This window comes from Rhinopithecus bieti, unplaced genomic scaffold (genome assembly GCF_001698545.2).
Source record: "Rhinopithecus bieti isolate Rb0 unplaced genomic scaffold, ASM169854v2 scaffold_21703, whole genome shotgun sequence".
Taxonomy (NCBI): Eukaryota; Metazoa; Chordata; class Mammalia; order Primates; family Cercopithecidae; genus Rhinopithecus; species Rhinopithecus bieti.
This window is the reverse complement of record NW_016812332.1, coordinates 806,796-828,090: the sequence shown is the minus strand read 5'-3', so window position 1 is coordinate 828,090 and position 21,295 is coordinate 806,796. Positions and strand designations below refer to the sequence as shown.

General features: G+C 39.2%; 1 protein-coding gene across 1 annotated transcript in view; it reads left to right on the top strand.

The window, feature by feature from the left end:
• The window catches only part of NPAS3 (neuronal PAS domain protein 3), an 884,282-nt gene that overhangs the window by 811,672 nt on the left and 51,315 nt on the right, over window positions 1-21,295 (top strand). The window contains 1 exon segment of the mRNA XM_017895908.1: window positions 6,588-6,706. Within this exon segment, the coding sequence (XP_017751397.1) occupies window positions 6,588-6,706 (119 nt within the window).

The window sequence follows — 21,295 nt, the reverse complement described above, 5'->3', positions numbered from 1 at the left end:
ACTCTAGTATACTAAGAGCCGCTACCCGCTTCAGAATTGCCCTGGCACATGGTAGAAGTCAGGCCAGTGGGATGAAAACCAACTCTCAAAAGACAGAGAACGAAGTATTCTCTAACTCTGGGAGAAATCAGGCCAACCCCCCTTTAACTACCAAACCCACTGGCCTAGAACTCTCAAAAGAACACTTTGCAGAAAACACTTCCTTAGAGATGAATACAAGGAGAGGACTTAATGATCCCCTCCCCTCAAGAGAAAAAGCCTTCTTGGGACATGATATTGTTTGGTGTGTGAGAGAGTGACAGGGATGAAGTGAAGAATTCTTCTTAAAAGAAAGCATCTGAATGTCACTTTATTTTGACATGTGTAACTGAATGCCTAGTTATGTAAAGCACAATCCTAGGCATAAGGAAGACTGGAGAACAGTAAAGAAATACAACAAAAAACAAATAAGAAATCATTCCTTTCTTTCAGTATCTCATAGTCTTGTACATGGCACTATCGATGACATCTTTTGCAAATTTCCCATTAAAAAAAATCAGTTGAGCATTTACCTTTGAAAATACAGACCCTACTTACAAAAATCAAGATTTCAGGTAGTGTGCCCTACACATGTAAATTCAACCAGTTATTGACACACTGGGCCACATAGTTTTATCCAAGAACATGATCATCACGTATCCAAAAACGGCTATAATTTTTCCAAAAAGAGATTCTACATTAATGCTATATGAGTTGCCCGTTATTGGATAACAGATTACCCCCAAATAGTGACAGCTTTAAAAAAGCAAAGATATCTCACATAGGTTCTTCAGGTTAGCAATCTAGGAGCAGCTGATCTATGTAGCTCTGGTTCAGGGCCTTTCATGAGGTTGCAATTGAGATGGCAGCCGGAGCACAGTTATCTGAAGGCTCACCTAAAGCTGGATGATCCAGCTCTAAAATCACTGAAGTGACTGTTAGTAGGAAGCCTCAGCTCCTTGCTACATTGGCCCTTCCGTAGGACTGACTGCCTAAGTGTCATCCCAACATGGCAACTGGTTTCCATCAGAGTGAATGACCCAAGAGAGCAAGGAGGGAGCTGCTGTGCTAATCATACACCATCAATTCCACCATATGCTCATTATTAAAAGCAGGTCACCAAATTTAGCACACACCCACTCGAGGGGAGAAGTAGTAGCTCCACCTTTTAGAAGGAGGAGTTTTGAAGAATTCATAGCATTTAAAAATTACCACAGATGTCATTCTGGATAAACATAAAATTCTCTGGGATAATTTCTATGAGAAAGATTTATTTTTACCATGGCCTGCTTTTCGGAAACTAGGTTGGGAAGATCTTATTAAATTCAGTATTTAGTGAATATTAGTAACTATATATACACAGACATACACACATATATAAATAGACATATAATAATAATATACCCAGAGTAAAGATTCTATCAATAGATAGATGTAGCTATCTGGATACATGTATAAAAGGAACCATGCTAAGTGCTATACAGCATCAAAGTTAGACTCATCTTAGCCCTGCTGCCCTCAAATATCTAGCAAGAAAGATTAAATGGAGATAAAATAAGTATATAAATAACTGTAAGAACAGGATATTGGCAACCTCATGACCTTTGGAGTCAAATATTTGTCATATTCTTGCTCTGCCCCTATCTAGGAGAACTTGGAAATATAACTGACTTAAATAAAGAATAAATAATAAAGACTCGGTATTTGTGTTAGTCAGTATGGGCTAACTTAATGCTACAGTAAAAAAAATCCCCAAATTATAACAAAGATCTGTTTCAGTAAGGATTGGCAGGGGTCCTGCTTCACATTGTCTTCCAAGACTCGGACTGAAGTTGTTAATAGTCACCACAACAGAGGAAAAGAGAAAGCAGCCCATCATAACTGGCTCTTGAAAATTCCACCGGAAAGTGACACATGGCTTTTGCTCACATTTCATTGACTAAAGCAAGCCATGCAAGCATCCCCAACTCCATGTGGCTGAGGAAGTGCAGTCCTCTCATGTATAAGGAAAAATTTTGTAAGGAAAAAACCAACTTGTCAAATCCCAGTGGATACATATTCATTCTAAAGTCCTAAACTGCATCTGTTTCTAGCAAGGCTGACAGCATATGCCAGTGGAACAATTTGGCTTTATCAGGATCATTGCAAAATGAACCAACACCTCTCTTGCCTTGTGCAAGTCATTTTGGGTAATTGCTCTTCAGTTCGTCCTGTGTGCACAGAACACCTAAAAATGAAAAGATTCATTTAGGCAATGACGTGCGAAAAGAATATGTTTAACTTCATGTCTTAACAACCTATGGCAACTCCACTTCTCCTTTAAAAGAAAAAATACCTTACTTTTGAGGAATAACATTTTCTCAAAACGATTTTTTTTTTCTCCCTCACACATCAGGATTTGGTGGCGATTGGAGGGTTCTGACACTTTAATTACAGTGAAAATACTTGGAGTATACTGAAAAAGAAAGGCTCTTGGCTGGGCACGGTGGCTCACGTCTGTAATCTCAGCACTTAGAGAGGCCAAGGCTGGTGAATCCCTGGGCAACATGGTGAAACCCCATCTACAAAAAATGCTAAAAAACATTTAAAAATTTAAAAATAGCCAGGTGTGGTGGCACACACTTGTGGTCCCAGCTATTCAGGAGGCTGAAGCAGGAGAATAGCCTGAGTCCAGAAGGTTGAGGCTGCATTAACTTATGATCGCGCCACTGCACTCCAGCCTGAATGACAGAGCCAGACCCTGACTCATTTTTAAAAAGAGAGAGAGAGAAAAGGCCCTCTTTAAAGGCATTGGCTTCATACTCTTATAGAGACCCTGGAGAGAGTACTGAAATTATTCCAAAGAAACCTGGCCCTAGTTTCAGCCCCGTGAGAACTAGATGGCTCTCAGACACCTCCTCTTTCTGTCTTCTTTACCTCCTCCTGCCCCTACATAATAACAAGGGGAACAGCAACCACACCACCAGCTAGGGAATCATGAACAGATGTGGAGTAATTCAGATATCATTTCACATTATGGTGGCATTTGCCAACATAAAAATTATTACCACTTTTGCTGTAAATTTTCCTGTAAATTTTACAAAATATGCAAAACTTACATTTCAAGAGCTAAGATAATTTAGGTTTATTAAAAAGTTGAGACCTTGAGATTGAGCCAAATAGAGTATATTTCTTTATTCAGCTTTTAGTTGTGTATGTCTTTTTTTTTTTTTTTTTTTTTTTTTTTTTTTTTTTTTTTTTTAATCTCCTAGTTTATAATTCATAGGGCAGAGCTGGGCACTACTGGGCTTTGACCACTTAATCCAGCTTTACCCATAGATTTTTTCCTGTGTCTCAGGCAGCAGACACAACTTCTCTAAATCCCAGATTTCTTATCAGAGCATGCAACAATTATGACCTGCCTCAAAAAGTTGACAGAAAAGCATTTCATATCTAGAAAGCACTCTAAAATTCTTCTTAGACATAAACTGTTTCCACTGTCTTTATAGAGCACTATTCCTAAGGAGGCTTTTCTCACTACTCCATCTTCTCATCCACTCTTCGCCTCATCCTACACACACGCATGCATGCATGCGTGTGCGCGCACACACACACACACACTTTCTCTTCAGTGCCACAGTGGCATCACACACCACCAAGGCTGTGCTGCCTTGGATCTCACCCAACAGAACCTTCATCAAAGTCATGCCTCTCACGTGAGACAGTTCAAAAGCATCTCTTCTAAAGCTGCTGCTCTCGTCTGTCACATGCAGATAATCTGTCTTTTCACATGGAGACACCATTGTCACAGCTGGGATAAACCAAGTGTATTTGCTAGCCCTTGAGAACCCATGACCATGGCGTGTGAGCTATGAATAACTTTATTATAATAAACGTGGCTTCTTACTTCTGCCCGTGTCCTCAGAAGTAGGAAGCCATATGGAATTTCAGTAGAAATTGTCATCAGAAATCAGTCTCTTTCTGGGTTGTCCTGTCTCCTTCTCTTGGACTCCCCATACCCCATGCTCTTGAAATAAAGCTTGAAGACTAGTTTTGATTTTAAATACCAGCTTCACTGGGGCAAAACCTGACCTTAACACTCCTCTTACACCAGTTGTCCTGCGTATAAATAACGTTGCCCCTATATGTTCAGGCAGTTACTGTTGCAACACGTGATATGGTGCCATACTCCCACCTCATGCAGGGCACGATGCCGTGATCGGCTCCACAGCTCACGTGAAGCTTGTGTCTTCACCCAGCTGGAAGCATCCATGCTGTGGTCTCTAACATACCCTCTAAGTGTTTTACTGTGCAGTTCCATATAGAATACAATGATTTCTCACAATGCCTGCATTACCCACCCTTTCTACAAGTTTGGTAGTTCCTTCCTTACTAGGTCAGGAGCTCCAAGACCCCAGCCCTAAAACAGATTTCACTTCTCTGGGATGTTTCATTTTTCCTCAGCAATTGCAAACATGATCTTGCTGAACAGAGCTGAATTTTTAAGGCTGAGTTTGTGGTGTGGTTCTGATGGCTTCGTGTTAGTTCAAGTCTCTGAGGACCAGTGCCAATAAATGTGAAAGGAACAACAGTAGATTGGTATACTTTTCCATTTCCACCAGGATGAAAAAAACTGCTATAAATTAAGTCTAACCTTAAATGTATAATCTGTCCTTGGGAGGGAAAAAAAAAAAGGATATAGCATCTTCAAGCTCTCGGCATCCCTTACGAGAAAAAATTGGTTCTAAGGGTCTCTGATCTTGTGTTTTAGTAAAATAGAACTGCACGGCTGACTGACAGTTCTGATCTAAAGCATTTACGTTTAAGTTTTGATCTCTCTGCTTTTGATTAAAACTAATGAGCTCATTTAATTCAAAATGGGAATCTCTGATAAGAGAAATAAGGTTGATGTGATTGGATTAGAGGGGCAAATTAAACTCTTAGAGCAGAAGTTTGTGCTTATATAGTGTATTAAAAAGCTGTTGGCGTATTATGGCGTGTTAGATGATGAGAAAAATTTCATAGTAATTCATATTTAATCAGAAGAAATGAAAGTACTAAATATAACATGGCTCTGCTTTTCCCTCGAGTGATAAAAAGCTGTACATTTAAAATGACATCAGATTCATGCTCTCTAAAACAAAAAAAAAAAAAGAGGAAAACCTTAAGAGAGACACATAAGAAAGGGACACTTGTCAGTGATTCCAATACCCCAGAATAGAAATGCCATAAAAATAGGAAAACATAGTCATGTTAAGATAAAAACGATATAAGAAAAGCCCCAGACCACAGACAGCAAGTTTTCTGTTATTACAGTAACTCTCATTCATTCTTCTTTCATCTGAGCATCAAGTTTAATATGAAAGAGATTACTCACCCTTAGAAATACATGGAATGCATTTCATAACTTAAAATTTAAAACTTGTTTTGCCCATTTTTTCTATTGTTAATAACTGTTTTCACATATACTTAATTCTTAAATCTCTTTGTTATACATATTTCTTTACCCCTACTCCAGAGAAAATTAGCGTTAGCATAGGGCTACTCAAATCCTGTTTCTTGGACAATTGTTTTTTAACTTTTGAATAAGAAAACTTTAAAATAGTATTTAAAAGAGTACAAATTAGAGTATTTATTAGACTTAAAACCCCAAAATTAATTTCTTTGCCAGAAAACACTTAAGTTTATAAAATACCTTGGAAGCTTGTTTTAAAGAAAATAGATTTTACATTGCCTTCTGACCTGTTTGCATAAAGGTGTTTTTACATCAGCAAGACTGCAAACTACCATTTTAAGTTGCATAAGCAAAAACATTCTACTTAGTGTAAAAGCTTATAAAAGGAAAGAGTGACTATCTTGTTTAAGAGAGGAAACCATTGTTTCCTCATATCAGAAGGAGAGAAGTGAAAAAACAGACTGTTTTATATTCGGGGGGTTGGGGTTGAAAGCTGCTCTTAAGTGACAGGAATGGAAAGTTGATATCGTGAGTGGTTTTTGTTTCTGTCTACACATCCCATTCTTACCCCTCCATGTCTTATTTATGCTTCTTACTCCCCATGATGAAGAAAACCAGCTCCGAGGGGTGAGGACACTGGTCAGGACATGACTCTCCAGTTTTGAGAGTGAATCCTGAACTCCCAGTAGGCAAATGGCACAAGAATGGATTCTCGGGGAGAACAAAGAGCAAGCCTTCCTTACCCTTTATCAGAAGCATCTCTCCCTGTACCTTGGTTGACCTCATAAATCTACGGGTCCTTGTTTTTCATGACAGTTCTCTCCATGTGCACCAGCCCAGCCTCAAGTAAACTGCACTTACTTACGACTAGACCCCACTTAGGCAGCTGCTGCAAGTGAAAAGGCCTGAAAAGCTCTTGTTAGAAACTGGAATGAGGTTACTCTAGATACATTAATTTTTCTTTTTTATTTTCTGCAAAGTAAACATTTTCTAAATGAGGTAAATTGATTACTACTGCTCTTAGCACCCATCAGTCATTTATTTTTAGTGAACTCAAGGATTGCACCTGAGCTGTAGCTGTGAGGGGCTGTGTAAAGATCTAAATCATGTGTGTCTGTATTTTTGTATTCCTCAGTGGAGTCAACCAGCCCCAGTCTGCTAACCACTGACAACACTCTTGAGCGTTCCTTTTTCATCCGAATGAAATCTACTCTGACCAAACGTGGTGTGCACATCAAATCATCAGGATATAAGGTAAGCTGGTTCCGGGAGGGGAGACATTGCTGTCTCAGGCCAGTCCTAGGTATTTTGCATTGAATTTTCCAGCTGCTTTAGGTCCATATAATGAACACACGTGATCTTGAGGAGCCCATAGGATTCCTAGTCATCTTCCTGACTCAAGGCAGGAGCTTCTTTACACCTCTCCTTCTCATTTCAGATGTTACTGGTGCACTAAAAGCCCCAATATAGTGTCTTTTCTTAAAACATTGATTAAAAATATGCCAAGTGCTTCAGCACCTGCTGGAAATTCACTTTAATGGAGAAGGTGAGCCAATTTCATATCAGTCCTTAAGATGAGTGCTCTAGAACTGCTACTTAGGCAAGTTCCACTTCTCTCGCTTTCCCCTTCAAATTCTCCCTTTCTCTTTAGAGAAAGGCTGTCCGTTTATAATAACATCTTAGCCACCGAGATTTATACACATAGACGAGAAAATCAGGTGGGATATTAGAAACCTGAATTTTGAAACTGTATTTATGGAATATGCAGTCACACCTTAGCATTCATAGAATACTCAATATACTTAAGTTCCTCACAAGCAAATACCAAGTCCACAGTCCAACTCTACATTATCATCATTTTAAGGTTAAGGATATAAAAGCCTTCTAATCTCAGGAAATTCCAATGTTTCAGTTACTATAGCAACATAAATTAAGACCTATGAAATTCATGAAATGCCTTTGGCAACCTGAATCTTATCAATTTTACAACACACTAACCAATCTCAAACAATATTGATTATCTGTGGGAAGGCAAACAGAAATGGCATGTGCCATCAATGTGGCCAGCCGTTGTGACCTTCCCCCGCTTTAGAATTTAGAACTTCTGATAGTTCAGTTCTTTAAGGTGACTGTTGTGTTATCGGGGATGGGAACAGCCAGTATCATTAGGTCTTCAAAACCTTACCTAAGCCATCAGGAGACTAGCCAGCTGTATAAAAGTCAGAGTCGGGCACTCTCTTTGATATTAATTCTTCAGAAAAACAAGAGAGGTGGGGAAGCAGATCCTTCCAAGAACGACCTTTAGCTGAGCTGTCTTGGAGTCTAAAAGGCACAAGTGGAGTATCCTTAACCTTTAGCAGGTGCGATGCAGAGAAGAGCCAAGTGGGCAGCTCCACCTGCTGTAGCCCTACCCGATAGAGGCTTCTTACAAAGGAATGCATTGAGGGAAAGAAAACAGACCCTATCCTTAGGACCATTTTCTATTGCCCTGCCTTGCTGCATTCATTAGTTTGGAATTCTATAAGCAGACCACAGATGTTGAGATTCTTGTTATTCTAATGCTAGAAAGACACATTCTTTGCATTTCAGATTTTAGGAACCATGGGGCTTCCTTTCTAACTGTTTCCTGTCTCTCAGCATTCTTTCTTCACCTTTATTCATTTTTACTGGTTTGGAGGGGGCACATCCCAGGAGGGAAGAAGGGTGAGAGGAGTGATATATAGTTTCAGAAAGCAATGTTAAGTATAATTCAATATTGTTTGATAATTTAACGTTGATTAAAATTTTTTTCATACGATAAACTAGAGATCAGAAAGTAATGATGGCTAAAATTAATAACAGCCAGTATTTAGGAACACTGCAATATGCGGGGCATGAGATAGTTCACCTGTGTAAGCTCTTACAACGTTCCTATTTTTGTTTCCATTTTACACACAAACTAAGGATAGAAAACTAATTAGCATTCTCAATGTCACATGTTGAAGGAGCAGAGCCAGAGTTTGAACCTGGGGAATCCAGCTGCATACCACATGCACTTCACCACTAGGCTATACTACTATTCAGACAGCAAAGAAAGGTAGTGTGAGGGGGCGGCTGATGAGGGCAGGAAGCCACTTTAAATAGGAAGATCACAAAAGGTCACGCTGAGGAGGTGGGATGTCACCTGTGAGCAGTGAATGAGAAGGGACCATCAGGCAAACAAATGGAAGAAAGATATTTCTGAAGCCACTTGGGCTTAGGATTAAAGATGCCTTGCAGTAAGAATGGGCCTTCAAGAAACAAAAGACTTAAAAGTGCAACCTTGAACATCCAAGATTGGAAAAGATTTAGGAGCTATTCCAGTTCCCATCAAATCATGTAATGTTAAAGTGACCATACTCCCCTGACACACCCTATCAGCAGGTCTTTCTCAAGATACCATGGGAGTCTCCAGCTGATGCCCTACTCTCCTCCCCAGAACTACTACCAACAAAAGTTGATTCATCCTCTGTTCCCCAGTAAGATGAATCATCCAGCAGATCCAGCTCTTTCCCTCCTCCTCCTCCTCTGCAGTGAACTTCCCTCATTAATTAACCTTGTCTGAAAGTTAGTGGAAGAGCTGACGAGAGCCCGTGGCATGACACAGCTGAATAACATCCCTATTTATCTGTTCATTCTCAGTAAGTAAATCTAGCAGCTTATAAAACATTCCAATAAAACTGGTAATCACCCCACCACCGCACAATAAACACAAATAAAAAGAAACAGTGATGATCATTTCTCTGTACTCCCAATATTCCCCCTAATTTATTACCATTATATGCATCTTTTCCCATAGTTAAAGATCCTAAGGTGTCAAACTTTGCTCACTGCAGGTCACTATATTCTGTCCATTTTTCCTGTGATCTTGGCACATGGACCTTTCTAACTTTCTCCATCACTTTATCTGTTGTTGTTGTCATAGGAACAAAAGTACCACTTAACTGAACATTGACTCTGTGGCAGCCCCTGTGCCACATGCTTTACATTTGTTTAATCCACACAACAGGATTATTTAAAATCCTTCTCTATGCCAGGCATTGTCCAAATGTTATATTCTATTATTATGCCCATTTTGCAGGTGATGAAACTGAGGTCTTAATAGGTGAAATACTTTGCCCATGTTCATACAGCCCTTAAGTAGCTACTGAAGCACCAGGATCAAATCCTCCAAGGCTGTCCCCTTAGCCCCTCTGCTTCACTGCTTAAAGGATTAAGTTCAAAGAATGGCTCAGCATGAGCTGACCTCAACATATGAAAAAGTAATTAACTTAAATTTTAAAAGAAAACTTATTGCCTGATTAAGACCTTCCCTCTGGGGCTCACCGTATCCCACTGCACTAGTGTATCGGTGCTTGGTGATTCCAATGTGCCCAAGGAGTTATGGAGATTTACTTCTTTTCTAGGACTCCATGCCTACTCACATTCCCCATCACCAAGAGTTCTAGCCAAAGAAATACCAATCTGCATCTGCTAATGTGAGTTGCTGTTGCAGAGTTTGCCACACCCCATTCCTCAGGAAAGTGCCCTCTCTCCAATGAAGTTTCCCAAATATGAGCTGACATCCAATTGTTTCTGTCTTCATTTGCTTTGAAATCCACAGTAGCATGTTATCTGGACCAGCCACTTTTTATGCCCCAGGGGCTTCCCTGTTGTTTAGGCCTCACTGTTAGTCACATAGCATAGCGCAGCTCTCATTTAAATTGCATTGCACATAGATTCTGCCTTCTTGATTAGGTCTATGTCTGGGGGAACTTGCTAGGTATAGCACATGGGGTAAAAGAAGATATGTAATCAGGGAAATTAGAGAAGGGAAGACTAATTGGGTCGCCTCCTTAGCTCCCGTCTTTGGAGGATAGTTTCCTTTGGCATGGGACTTTCAGTTTTCTAATCTCTTCTTAAATGCCCACCAGCTCCACTGTCATTTCTGAAGTATTTATCCACACACATTATGATGTCCTCATTCTAATGGCACAGTAGACAGCCTAGACTGGCAAACATAGGCAAAAAGAGAAAATCTATCATGTTTACATAATGCTCAGAGTGTCTTCAAACTCTTCACAGTGGTGAAATCTTCAAATACTGGAGTTACTGCTATGATGTATGCAAACATATTACTAAGGGAGGGAGAATGCAAGAACTCAAGGTCCTTAAAATAGTCCCCATCTGGGATGATTTGGGCATGGATTTGCCTGTAGCTAAGTATTAAGCTAAATGACTTCTGAAATCCTACCCAGCCTCCTTTATGACATAAAGTTTCACTAGTTTATTAGGATCACTGATATACTCTAGCTTTAAGAATATCTGCATCTAAACATGAAGTAACAAAATTAACGAGAAGGTGCTAATTAGCTAAAGAAAATTATTTTGCCTTCTCTAAGCCCAAACATAGGTGTCTTTTAAATTAGAAACTTTTGTTACTAAAACTTCATAGTTGCATATGCTCTGTGGAAGAAGGTACACATGAAATTTTAACAGATTTGTTTTATTTGGGGTATCATAGAGCCCTTTAAAGATATGATAAAATCTATAGAGCCCCTCCCAAGGTAAATTCATTTTGCATCATTTTATCCATTGATTCCAGGTTACAAAACCCTATTTAACAGTATGATATCTTCAGCACTTATTAAGAAACCAAGTTAGTGCATCTTCCAGAACATATTCCATCAGTATCACAATAGCCCTTTCCCTTCCTCCTCATTTCTCCCTCCCATTTATCCATCCAGTGTTGACACATATTGAAGTCCTATGCCTTTCTGCCACACTTTCACCTGGAAAACTCTTACTCAACCAGTATGGGCCCATTCAAATATCACTTATTTTTTCTTTTTCCCTAATGCATATAAGTAAAATTATCCCTTCTCTTCTATGCTAAAATAGCATTTTAAGATTTTACTTACATTCTCTGTGCCTCATTTTCTTACCTGTAAAAGGAAGCTATTAATAGTACCTAAACCAAAGATTTTTCCTACAGATAAAGTGAGATAACACAAGCTCAGCTAGGCATCTTTTCTCCACTGTATGATGTACTTTCATATAATTTCATCTGAACTTCACAATAATTATTTTAGGTAATTACCTGTTTCCTCAGTTTTGAAGATAAGTAAAATGGAGACATAGAAATACAGATTGACTTGTCTAAGTCAGATAAATGATAAATGGCAAGACTGAGAAGTATCCAGATCTTCTGATTTCAAATGCCTTCTAATGTCCAATACCCAACATTGGATACTGGGTACTTTGTTATCCTATTTTCTTCCCTCAGCACCTAGCACAGTATGCTGCACGTAGTTGTCACTCAATAAATGTTGATTTAAGTGAATTGCATGCTCTCTTTCCTTCTAAGATACCAGTGAAAAATGTTGACAGCACCAAGCCCTATGGCATACCACTAGAGATCCTGCTAGTTGACATCAGTATCTTTTACATGTGACTGTTGGAATAGCTATGAACTCAAAACGATTGTACCATGATCTGGCTCACATTTCTCCATCTTGCCTACAAGGATATTGCACATCTTTATCGGTGCTTTACTAAAATTGATACATACTGGATCCATAGTGTTCCCTTTAGCCATCAGTTGAAGATTCCATTCAGAAAATGAGAAATGAGTCATGTTAGCATCACTTATTTATCATGACTTCATGCTAGCCTCTGCTGATCACAATTTTTTATTAAATTATCTTTGAAGAATTTTTTTTCTGGATATAAACATGTTGGGGCTCTCTCTTTCTGAAAATTAGGATAATACTTGCCAATATCCTGTCTTCTGGAAAAACTACATGATTTCTCAGAGATTGCTAAGAATATGTGACATATTATAATAAGAATGCTGATTCTTATGGAGTTTTAATCATACCAGGAAAAGTATAGCCTGGAGGTATGCCCAGCACTAATGTGGGGAGCAATGTGGTAGTGGTCCTTCTCTGGAGATTTCTAAGACCATACATTAAACCCATTAGTTAGGAGTCTCCTCCTCCTCCCAGACAAGTGTGGATGGACTAGATGCCACCTGGATGTTTCTTCTTTATCTGAGATTCAGAGATGTTCCAGATGTCCAGACATACCAATGCTTCTCCTGAAGCCTTTTGCTTCAGCTTTGTGTTGTCTTGAAATGATGACTACAGCATTCCAAGTTGTGCAAAATGTAACTGTCTTGTCAAATCAATAGATGAATTTTCAGAGACCAAAAATTCTGTCAACCCATTCAGGGTTTCTAAGGCTATGCATTTATTGCCTTTCAATCAACCCAGACACCCAGGATAAATTGAAGGAGAAAAAATTTCCAGGGTGGAACTTACAGGCAGAGGTTATCCTGATGAAAAATGCTAATAGAGGAGAGAACCAATAAAATCAAATTTTTAAAATCCTATTACCTCGTTTTAGTCTCTGCCCACCTCTGAACAATTGTCCATTACAACGTGGTTTCCAGTGTCATTTTAAATACAGCCGACATTGTTTCTGATCTTAAAGAATTTATTTCCCATTACCAAGGCATGATAGTAGTTCCAGCTTGGGGTATGTCATTTCTGCTGGGACTAATCAGCTAGCTATTTTACCAACTAGAGGCATAATCACTAGCCATTCTGGGAAGTGTCTTTAAATTCTAAGTATGTCAGTGACTACAGCCCAAGTATGTTGCTAACTTACAGATCCTTCGTTTTGCACTGCAGAGATTTAAGGAAGCAGGTAGGGGAGTTAACAGTATCTTTTCTCTGACTAATGCTGCGTCTTTTCAGATCAGTTTTCTGAGCCTTTGCTAGCTAAGAATAACAAAAGTGATGATCACTTTGAAAATGCCATTGTTGATGAAAAAATTAACAAACTTTCCTATCTATAATGTCTTTTAACCAACTAATGCCCCTAAAAGTTATTGTTAATGCCTCTGTAAATACCTTCTCAACCTAATAGATTTATTTATATAATTATCACTATTATGAGACTTTGGCCTATTACAATTAGTTGTAAAACAGACCTAAGAACTAAAACACAAACACAAGCACAAGTCATTTTTCTTCAGGTCTTGTACTCTTTAACATACCGAGATGTCCTAACAATAGCTGCAGAGACCCCAAATTTCTGTTTCACTAAAGTAATCTCTTGACCTGGTAGTCTGAAATAGCAGTTACTAAACTCTTTACAGACATCAAAGGTTTCCAGATACAGGCATATATCTTGGAGATACTGCACGTTTGGTTCCAACCATGGCAATAAAGCAAACGTGGGAATAAATGAGTCACGTGAATTTTTTGGTTTCCCAGTGCAGATAATAGTTAGGTTTATACTGTTGTCTATTAAGTGTACAATAGCATTATTTCTAAAAAGGAATGTGCATATCTTAATTTAACAGTAATTTATTGCTAAGAAATGCTAACAATCATCTGAGCCTTCAGTGAAGTTTTTGCTGGTAGAGGGTCTTGGCTCCATGTGAATGGCTACTGACTGATCAGGATGGTGGTTGCTGAAGGTTGGGATGGCTGTGGCAAGTTTTAAAAATAAGACAACAATGAAGTTTGCCACATAGATTGACTCTCCCTTTCATGAAGATTTCTCTGTCACATGCAATGATGTTTGATAATATTTTTCTTACAGTAGAACTTTCAAAACTGAAGTCAATCTTTTCAAACCCTTATCAATTAAGTTTATAGAATATTCTAAATCCTTTGTTATTTCAACAATGGCCACAGCATCTTCACCAACAGCAAGTTCCATCTCAAGAAACCACTCTCTTTGTTCACCCATAAGCAGCAGCTACTCATCCATTTAAGTTTCGTCACGAGACTAGAGCAATTCAGTCACATCCTCATACTCTACTTCTGATTCTAGTTCTCCCGCCATTTCCACCATATATGCAGTTATTCCCTCCACTGAAGTCTTGAGCATCTCAAAGTTATCCATGAGGGTTAGAATACACTTCTTTCAAACTAATGTTCATGTTGATATTTTGACTTCTTCTCATGAATCACAAATGTTCTTAATGGCATTTTGAATGGTGAATTCCTTCCAGAAGGTTTTCAATTTTATTTGCCCAGATTCATTAGAGGAAGCACTACTTATGGCAGCTACAGCCTTACAAAACATGGTTCCTAAATAATAAGACTTGAAAGCCAAAATTACTCTCTAATCTATGGGTTGCAGTATGGATATTGTGTTAGCAGGCATGAAAACAACACTGACCCCCCTGTATGTTGCCATCAGAGTTCTTGGATGACTAGGTGCATTGTCAGTGAACAGTAATATTTTGAAAGGAGTATTTTTTTCTGAGCAGTAGGTCTCAACAGTGGGCTTAAAATATTCAGTAAACCATGCTAATATACAGATGTGCTGTCATCCAGGTTTTATTGTTCCATTTCTAAAGCATAGACAGAGTAGATTTAGCATAATTCTTAAAAGCGTAATTCTTAAGAGCCCTAGGATTTCCAGAATAAGTGAGCATTGGCTTCAACTTAAAGTCAGCAGCTTCATTAGCTCCTCACAAGAAAATCCACCTGTCCTTTAAAGCCAGACATTGATGACTTCTCTCTAGCTATGAAAATCCTAGATGGCATCTTCTTCCAACAGAAGGCTGTTTTGTATCCATTAACAATCTGTTGTTTAATGTAGCCACCTTCATCAGTGATCTTAGCTAGATCTTCTGAAGAATTTGCTGCAGCTTCTACACCAGCACTTGCTGTTTCATCTTGCACTTTTATGTTATGGAGATGGCTTCTTTCCTCAAACTTCATGAATCAACCTCTGCTAGCTTCCACTGTTTCTTCTGCAACTTCTTCATCTCTCTCAGCCTTTGTAGAATTAAAGAGAGATTGAACTAAAGGTCTTGCTCTGGATTAGGCTTTGGTATTATGGCTGGTTTGGTCTTCTATCCAGAACACTAGAACTTTCTCCATAACAGCAGTAAAGTTGTTTTACTTTCTTATCATTTGTGTGTTCACTAGAGTAGCACTTTTATTTTCTTTCAAGAACTTTTCCTTTGCATTCACAAGTTGGCTAACTGGCACCAAGAGGCTTTTGGCCAATCTCAGCTTTCATTATGCCTTCCTCACTAAGCTTCATCATTTCTAGCTTTTGATTTAAAGTTAGAGATGTGCAACTCTTCCTTTCACATGAACACTTAAAGGCCATGCTAGGGTTATTAATTAGCCTAATTTCAATATTGTTGTGTCACAGGGAATAAGGAGGCCTGAAGAGTGGGAGAGAGACTGGGGACAGCTGGTCACTGGAGCAGTCAGAACACACACAGCATTTATCAATTAAGTTCACCTCTTATTTGAACCATGATTCGTGTCACCCCAAAATAATTATAATAGTAATATCAAAGATCACTGAGCACAGACCACTACAACAGGTATAATAATAATACAACAGGCATGGTGGTTCACACCTGTAATCCCAGCATTCTGGGAGGCGAAGGTGGGAGGATCGCTTGAACTCAGGAGTTCGAGACTAGCCTGAGCAACATGGCGAAACCCTGTCTACCAAAAATACAAAAAAATTAGCCAGGCATAGTGGTACTTGCCTGTGGTCTCAGCTACTCAGGAGGCTGAAGTGGGAGGACTGCTTGAGCCCAGGAGGCAGAGGTTGCGGTGAGCTGAGATTACACCACTGTACTCCAGCCTGGGCAACAGAGTGAGACCCCATCCCAAAAAAACAAATAATAATAATAATAATGAAGTTTGAAATGTTGTAAGAGTTACCAAAATGTGATGCAGAGATGAAGTGAGCACATGCTATTGGAAAAATGGCAGCAATGAACTTGTTTGAAGCAGGATTGCCACAAACCTTCAATTTGTATAAAGCACAGTATCTAGACCATGTGCAGTGGCTCATACCTGTAATCCCAGCACTTTGGGAGGCTGAGGCAAGAGGACTGCTTGAGCCCAGGCATTCAAGACCAGCCTGGGCAACACAGCAAGACCCCCTCTCTACAAAATACAAAATAAAATATTTAGCCAGGCATGGTGGCACACTCCTATATTCCTAGCTACTTAAGAGGCTGAGGCAGTAGGATCGCTCAAGCCCAGGAGTTCGAGGCTGCAGTAAGCCATGACCGTGCCACTGCACTCCAGCCTGGGTGACAGAGCCAGACCAGAGAAGAACCACAGTATCTAGAAAGTGCAATCATGTGAAACACAATGAAACAGAAAACAAGGAATGTATGTTACCATTTGACCTTTATTACCTCAAAATTACTCTACTGAAGAGTGACAACCAGAGCAGCTGTGACATCAGACAGCTGAGGATTTGGACTTATTCCTGCATTCCTGGGTCTGTGAATTTTATTTAACTTCTTTAAGCGTCTGGATTTTTTCTTGTAAAACGAGAGTACCAATACAACCGTCTTCATAAGGCTATTGTGAAATAAAATGAGATGCAGGTAAAGTGCTTACCACAATGCCTGGCCCATAGTGAACACATACAATCCATGTCTACATGTGAAATTTCATGTATGGAGGTGAATCTAGACTATACAAAACCTTAATTTCGACACCTCTGCAGATGCACCTGTACCTATGAAAAATAGTAATTCATCAGTAATATTTCAGATTATCTCCTGGAAGTTATATGAGCTCTAGAATAATAAATGATTTCTTCCAAATATAGAAAATGCGTTTATTTCTGGGAAATTTCTTCTTGCTTAAGTGTCCTGAATATTGATTTGATTATAAGGGACAAAATATGACTGAAATACGTCATCTGTTCCTTTAACAAAAGAAGCACATACCAAATGGTTTTCTTTGGAATTGATTTAGCATCATGGGAAGACTAATACAGCCCTTAATGCAAGAAATGAAGTAGGGAAAAGACCAATATGAGGTTGTTGATCTCTGGAATAAATGGAGCTTCTAAGCCTCCTATATAGCCCATAAGTCTCCATGGTTTGATTAGACCATCTATATCCCAGAAACTGAACCTGCGGGGAAGGCAAACTGCCCCTGTGGCTTGAACCCTGCTGCACCCGAGACATACTATGTGACATTCCTTAGGGGATTCTATCAACTCATATCACCTCATTCTTTTTTGCTTTTTTTTTTTTTTTTTTTTTTTTTTTTTTTTTTTTTGAGATGGAATCTTTCTCTGTTGCCCAGGCTGGAGTGCAGTGGCACAATCTCGGCTCACTGCAACCTCTGCTTCCTGGGTTCAAATGATTCTCCTGCCTCAGCCTCCTGAGTAGCTGGGATTACAGGCACCCGCCACCATGCCCGGCTAATTTTTGTATTTTTAGTGGAGACGGGGTTTCACCATGTTTGCCAGGCTGGTCTCGAACTCCTGACTCCATGATCTGCCCACCTCGGCCTCCCAAAGTGCTAAGATTACAGACGTGAACCACAGCTCCCGGCCCTCTACCCCCTCATTCTAAGTAAAAGAAGACAGCCAGGATTCTGGAGCTGATAGCTCCATCATAGTGACTTTCCAGGGGACAAGGGACCAATTTTATCTGTCCCATCCCTCTAGGGATGCCCCTCATCCCACCATCAAATGAAAAGAATGACCTCATCACAACATGATTTGAGTAATAAGACTCTGATTTAGACAAAAGAATCATCTGTGTAATCAAATTCTCAATCCTCTGTAGTTACATCTAGGGAAGAAGCTTTGGGCTGCTGCCTGGGTGGGTGTATGTCTTATTGGAACTACCAGTGAGCAATTGATATCTCTAAGTGGCTATGTTGGAAACATCACCTTTGGCTCATAGTTGGGCAACTGTCTACGGAGATAACCCAAATAAGTTATCCCTTGACTTATAGCAGCATTTACATCTCCCTTCTACCAGGGCTTTCCCATCTGCTTTTAATTCTCTCTAAAGTATATATTGTCCTGATATATTCCCATGGGTCATACCTGCATTTCACTTCGATTTCTGCTTAAACATCACTTTCCTCACCTCCCCATCTACAATATATCAAGTGTTCCTTCTGCACGCCATCATCTGCTTTATCCTGCTCCTTACTGTTCTTCCTCACACTTAACACAACCTGACACTATTTTATACATGTATTTGTATGTAGTTCTCCTCCCCTACTACAGTATAACAGGAAATTCCTATAACAGTTTCAGGCACACAGTAGAAATTCAATATAAACATTTGTTTTTTAAAAAATGAATGAATTTATAAATATTTGACATCATTTGTACTAAGCCAGGACATATTTCTTCCTTGGGTCATTGTTCTACATCTTCCTTCAGTTAGTGTTCTAGTCCCTTTAAAAGAAATTTAGAGATGAGAATATGTAGCCAGTGGAATTATACAAGTGTTTTTAGTATTGGGGCCCTGGTGATAAGGATAAGATGATACTATAACTTTTCTGTTTAAAAAGCCTACACTAATGGGTGACACATACTATGACATATTTTTTATGCTATCATATTCAGTTTTTTAAAAATCAATGTGTGTTTAACTTGTACCCCACTTGTACCCAATTCTAGGGGCTAGAGCTCTGGAAGTACAATCAAGAGATACTTGATTATTACTTGGTAGTTTTGAATATATTTAACAGTCCTCAACAGCCCCTTATCAAATGTCCTTCAAACTCATGATTCCTTGTAGAAGTCATGAAAAACAGAGTGCCTTAATAGGGGAACACCTGGTGGGGAGAGTCAGAACATTTCATCCCACTACCAGCAACTTTGCTTCTTACTTGCTCTGCAGTGTCGGACAAACAGCCTGATTATCCTGGGCCTCTATTTCCTTGATGAAAACAAAGCAAACAATTGACTTTGATGTCATTGATGGTTGGTTGACAGTACCTGCCTTTGAGCTCCACTCTGTGCATTAGTGCTTTAGCCCCTTTGGGACATTCTGGGTAAAACGGAATAGAGGACTGGCCTACCCAGGAGCAGCCCCTGATTTCTGGGAAGAGGGAAATTCAAGTTTGCGCAGAAGTTCTCACAGGGTCAGAGTCACCAAGAACTGTCATATTGCCTCGTGGTCAAGGCTAGTTTGAGAATCTGAAATATTCTAGGAAACATTTAACCAAATGAATGCCGCCAGGGGAAAGAGGTCTGGGAAGGATGTTGTAATTTTTAGGGAGGGGTCAGTGAACTTTTGTACCTTGTTCTTAGACTATGGATGGACTAAAACCAACCAGTCTCAGAAATTAATCTAGATCCTCAACTGAAGACAAAAAATAATGATGATTAGAGAGAAATACTCCTTTGCCTTACTCCATAAACAGTGGCAAATTTCTTTTCCTCACTAACTTTAAACACAATATATACTCACCCCTCTGATTATACCAAATAATACACAGCATCATGTTCTTTTTAAATTTATCTATCTTCTTCTTTAATTATTTGCAGTTGGCTTATTGGTGAATACCTATGCCACTGTCATCTGAAATGGGTGTACGTTTCCAGTTTTAGGGACTTGAAATGTTTAACCTGCCTAGAATAGCCCCATAGGCAGTTGAGTCTTGGGTAAATGCTCTTCTATGATGAGTGGAATTAACAATATTATAATTGTCAAACTCCTCAAAGAAAAATATCATAATAGGAATGTAAAATATTCTTGAATTTATGAATTACTATCTTCTCTATGAAATGTGGCTTTTCTTTATACTGAAATGATACAGAGAGTGATGCAATTCGCCCAACAACTCGTAGTGGCCAGATCCCAAGCCCCTTGGCAGAGCAGAGGGATGTTAAGCTCTGTGGATTTGATCTCTAGGACACAAAGGTGGCAGTGCCTAGCACCTCCAGGTTCTCATGCACTCCGAGAACCCTAAAGTAGACACAGATTGATGCAGAGCACTCAGTAAGTAAAAAAGGGAGTGAAGCCCAGAACCAACACACCATACCATCACTGTCCCACAGAGTGCTGACAGATTGCAAAGCCTAGAAAGGCCACTGTCCAATCTTCCTCCCCACACAATGCTCCTCTTCTTGGGAAAAACATCAGTGGAGATGTGTCACAAGAGTCCATAGGACATTTTGGCCCCCAAAGAATCTTTTCTCTCTTGCATTCATAAATCACACGTCCTAATCATGCCATCCAGTCCTAAAAATTTTTTAAGGATGGTACTCTGCTAGTGAAAATTCATAGACACCTGCTCTTGATTTACTTCCTGCTTAGAAAAAAATTTACACAGCTGTGATATGGCAGAGTGACTCCGTTCAAAGTACCAAACAGTGAGGCTTTGTCAAGAAGGGATATGTTGGATGCTTGGGCTATGATGATTTCAGCTATTCATTTTTTTTTTACAGCATCATTAGTACTCTGTCATTCTAATAATAATAATTCCCTTTTGACATCATGGAGGTAAGAAGAAATCATCACTGACATCAAAAATGAGGTGATATTTCAGCAGTATTATTTCACCGGAGATAAAATGGAGAGCTTTATTACTCCCCATGCCTTTAAAGAAAGCTGAACAAGGCATATGCTGACCCTAGAGCTCGTCTACTTCAGCTCCTTCCAGACTGATATGAAATAACTAATTTTAAGTATTCCAACTAGAGTTTTGGAATGTCTTTTTTTCCCCAAAGCTTTATTTACATCTACATAATGGAAAGTTTTTTGAAAACACGCTTTCTCAGTTTGTAACAACCTGAGAAAACAAAAGAGAAGTCTAGTGTAACCAAGAATGATCTATAACTTTCATTCTTCAACATCACCCTTTGTTCACAGTATTTAGGAATTGATTTCACTCAATCATGTGGTCAATACTGATTGTGTACCTGTTGTGTATTATATACTGTACTGGGTGCTGGGAAGACAAAGATGGATAAAACAGAGTCCTTGATCCAGAGAGTAGAGTCTAGACTTATGCAGGCACACAAAGAAGAGATAATGTGATATATGTGCTATAATAGAAGTATGTTCCAAGG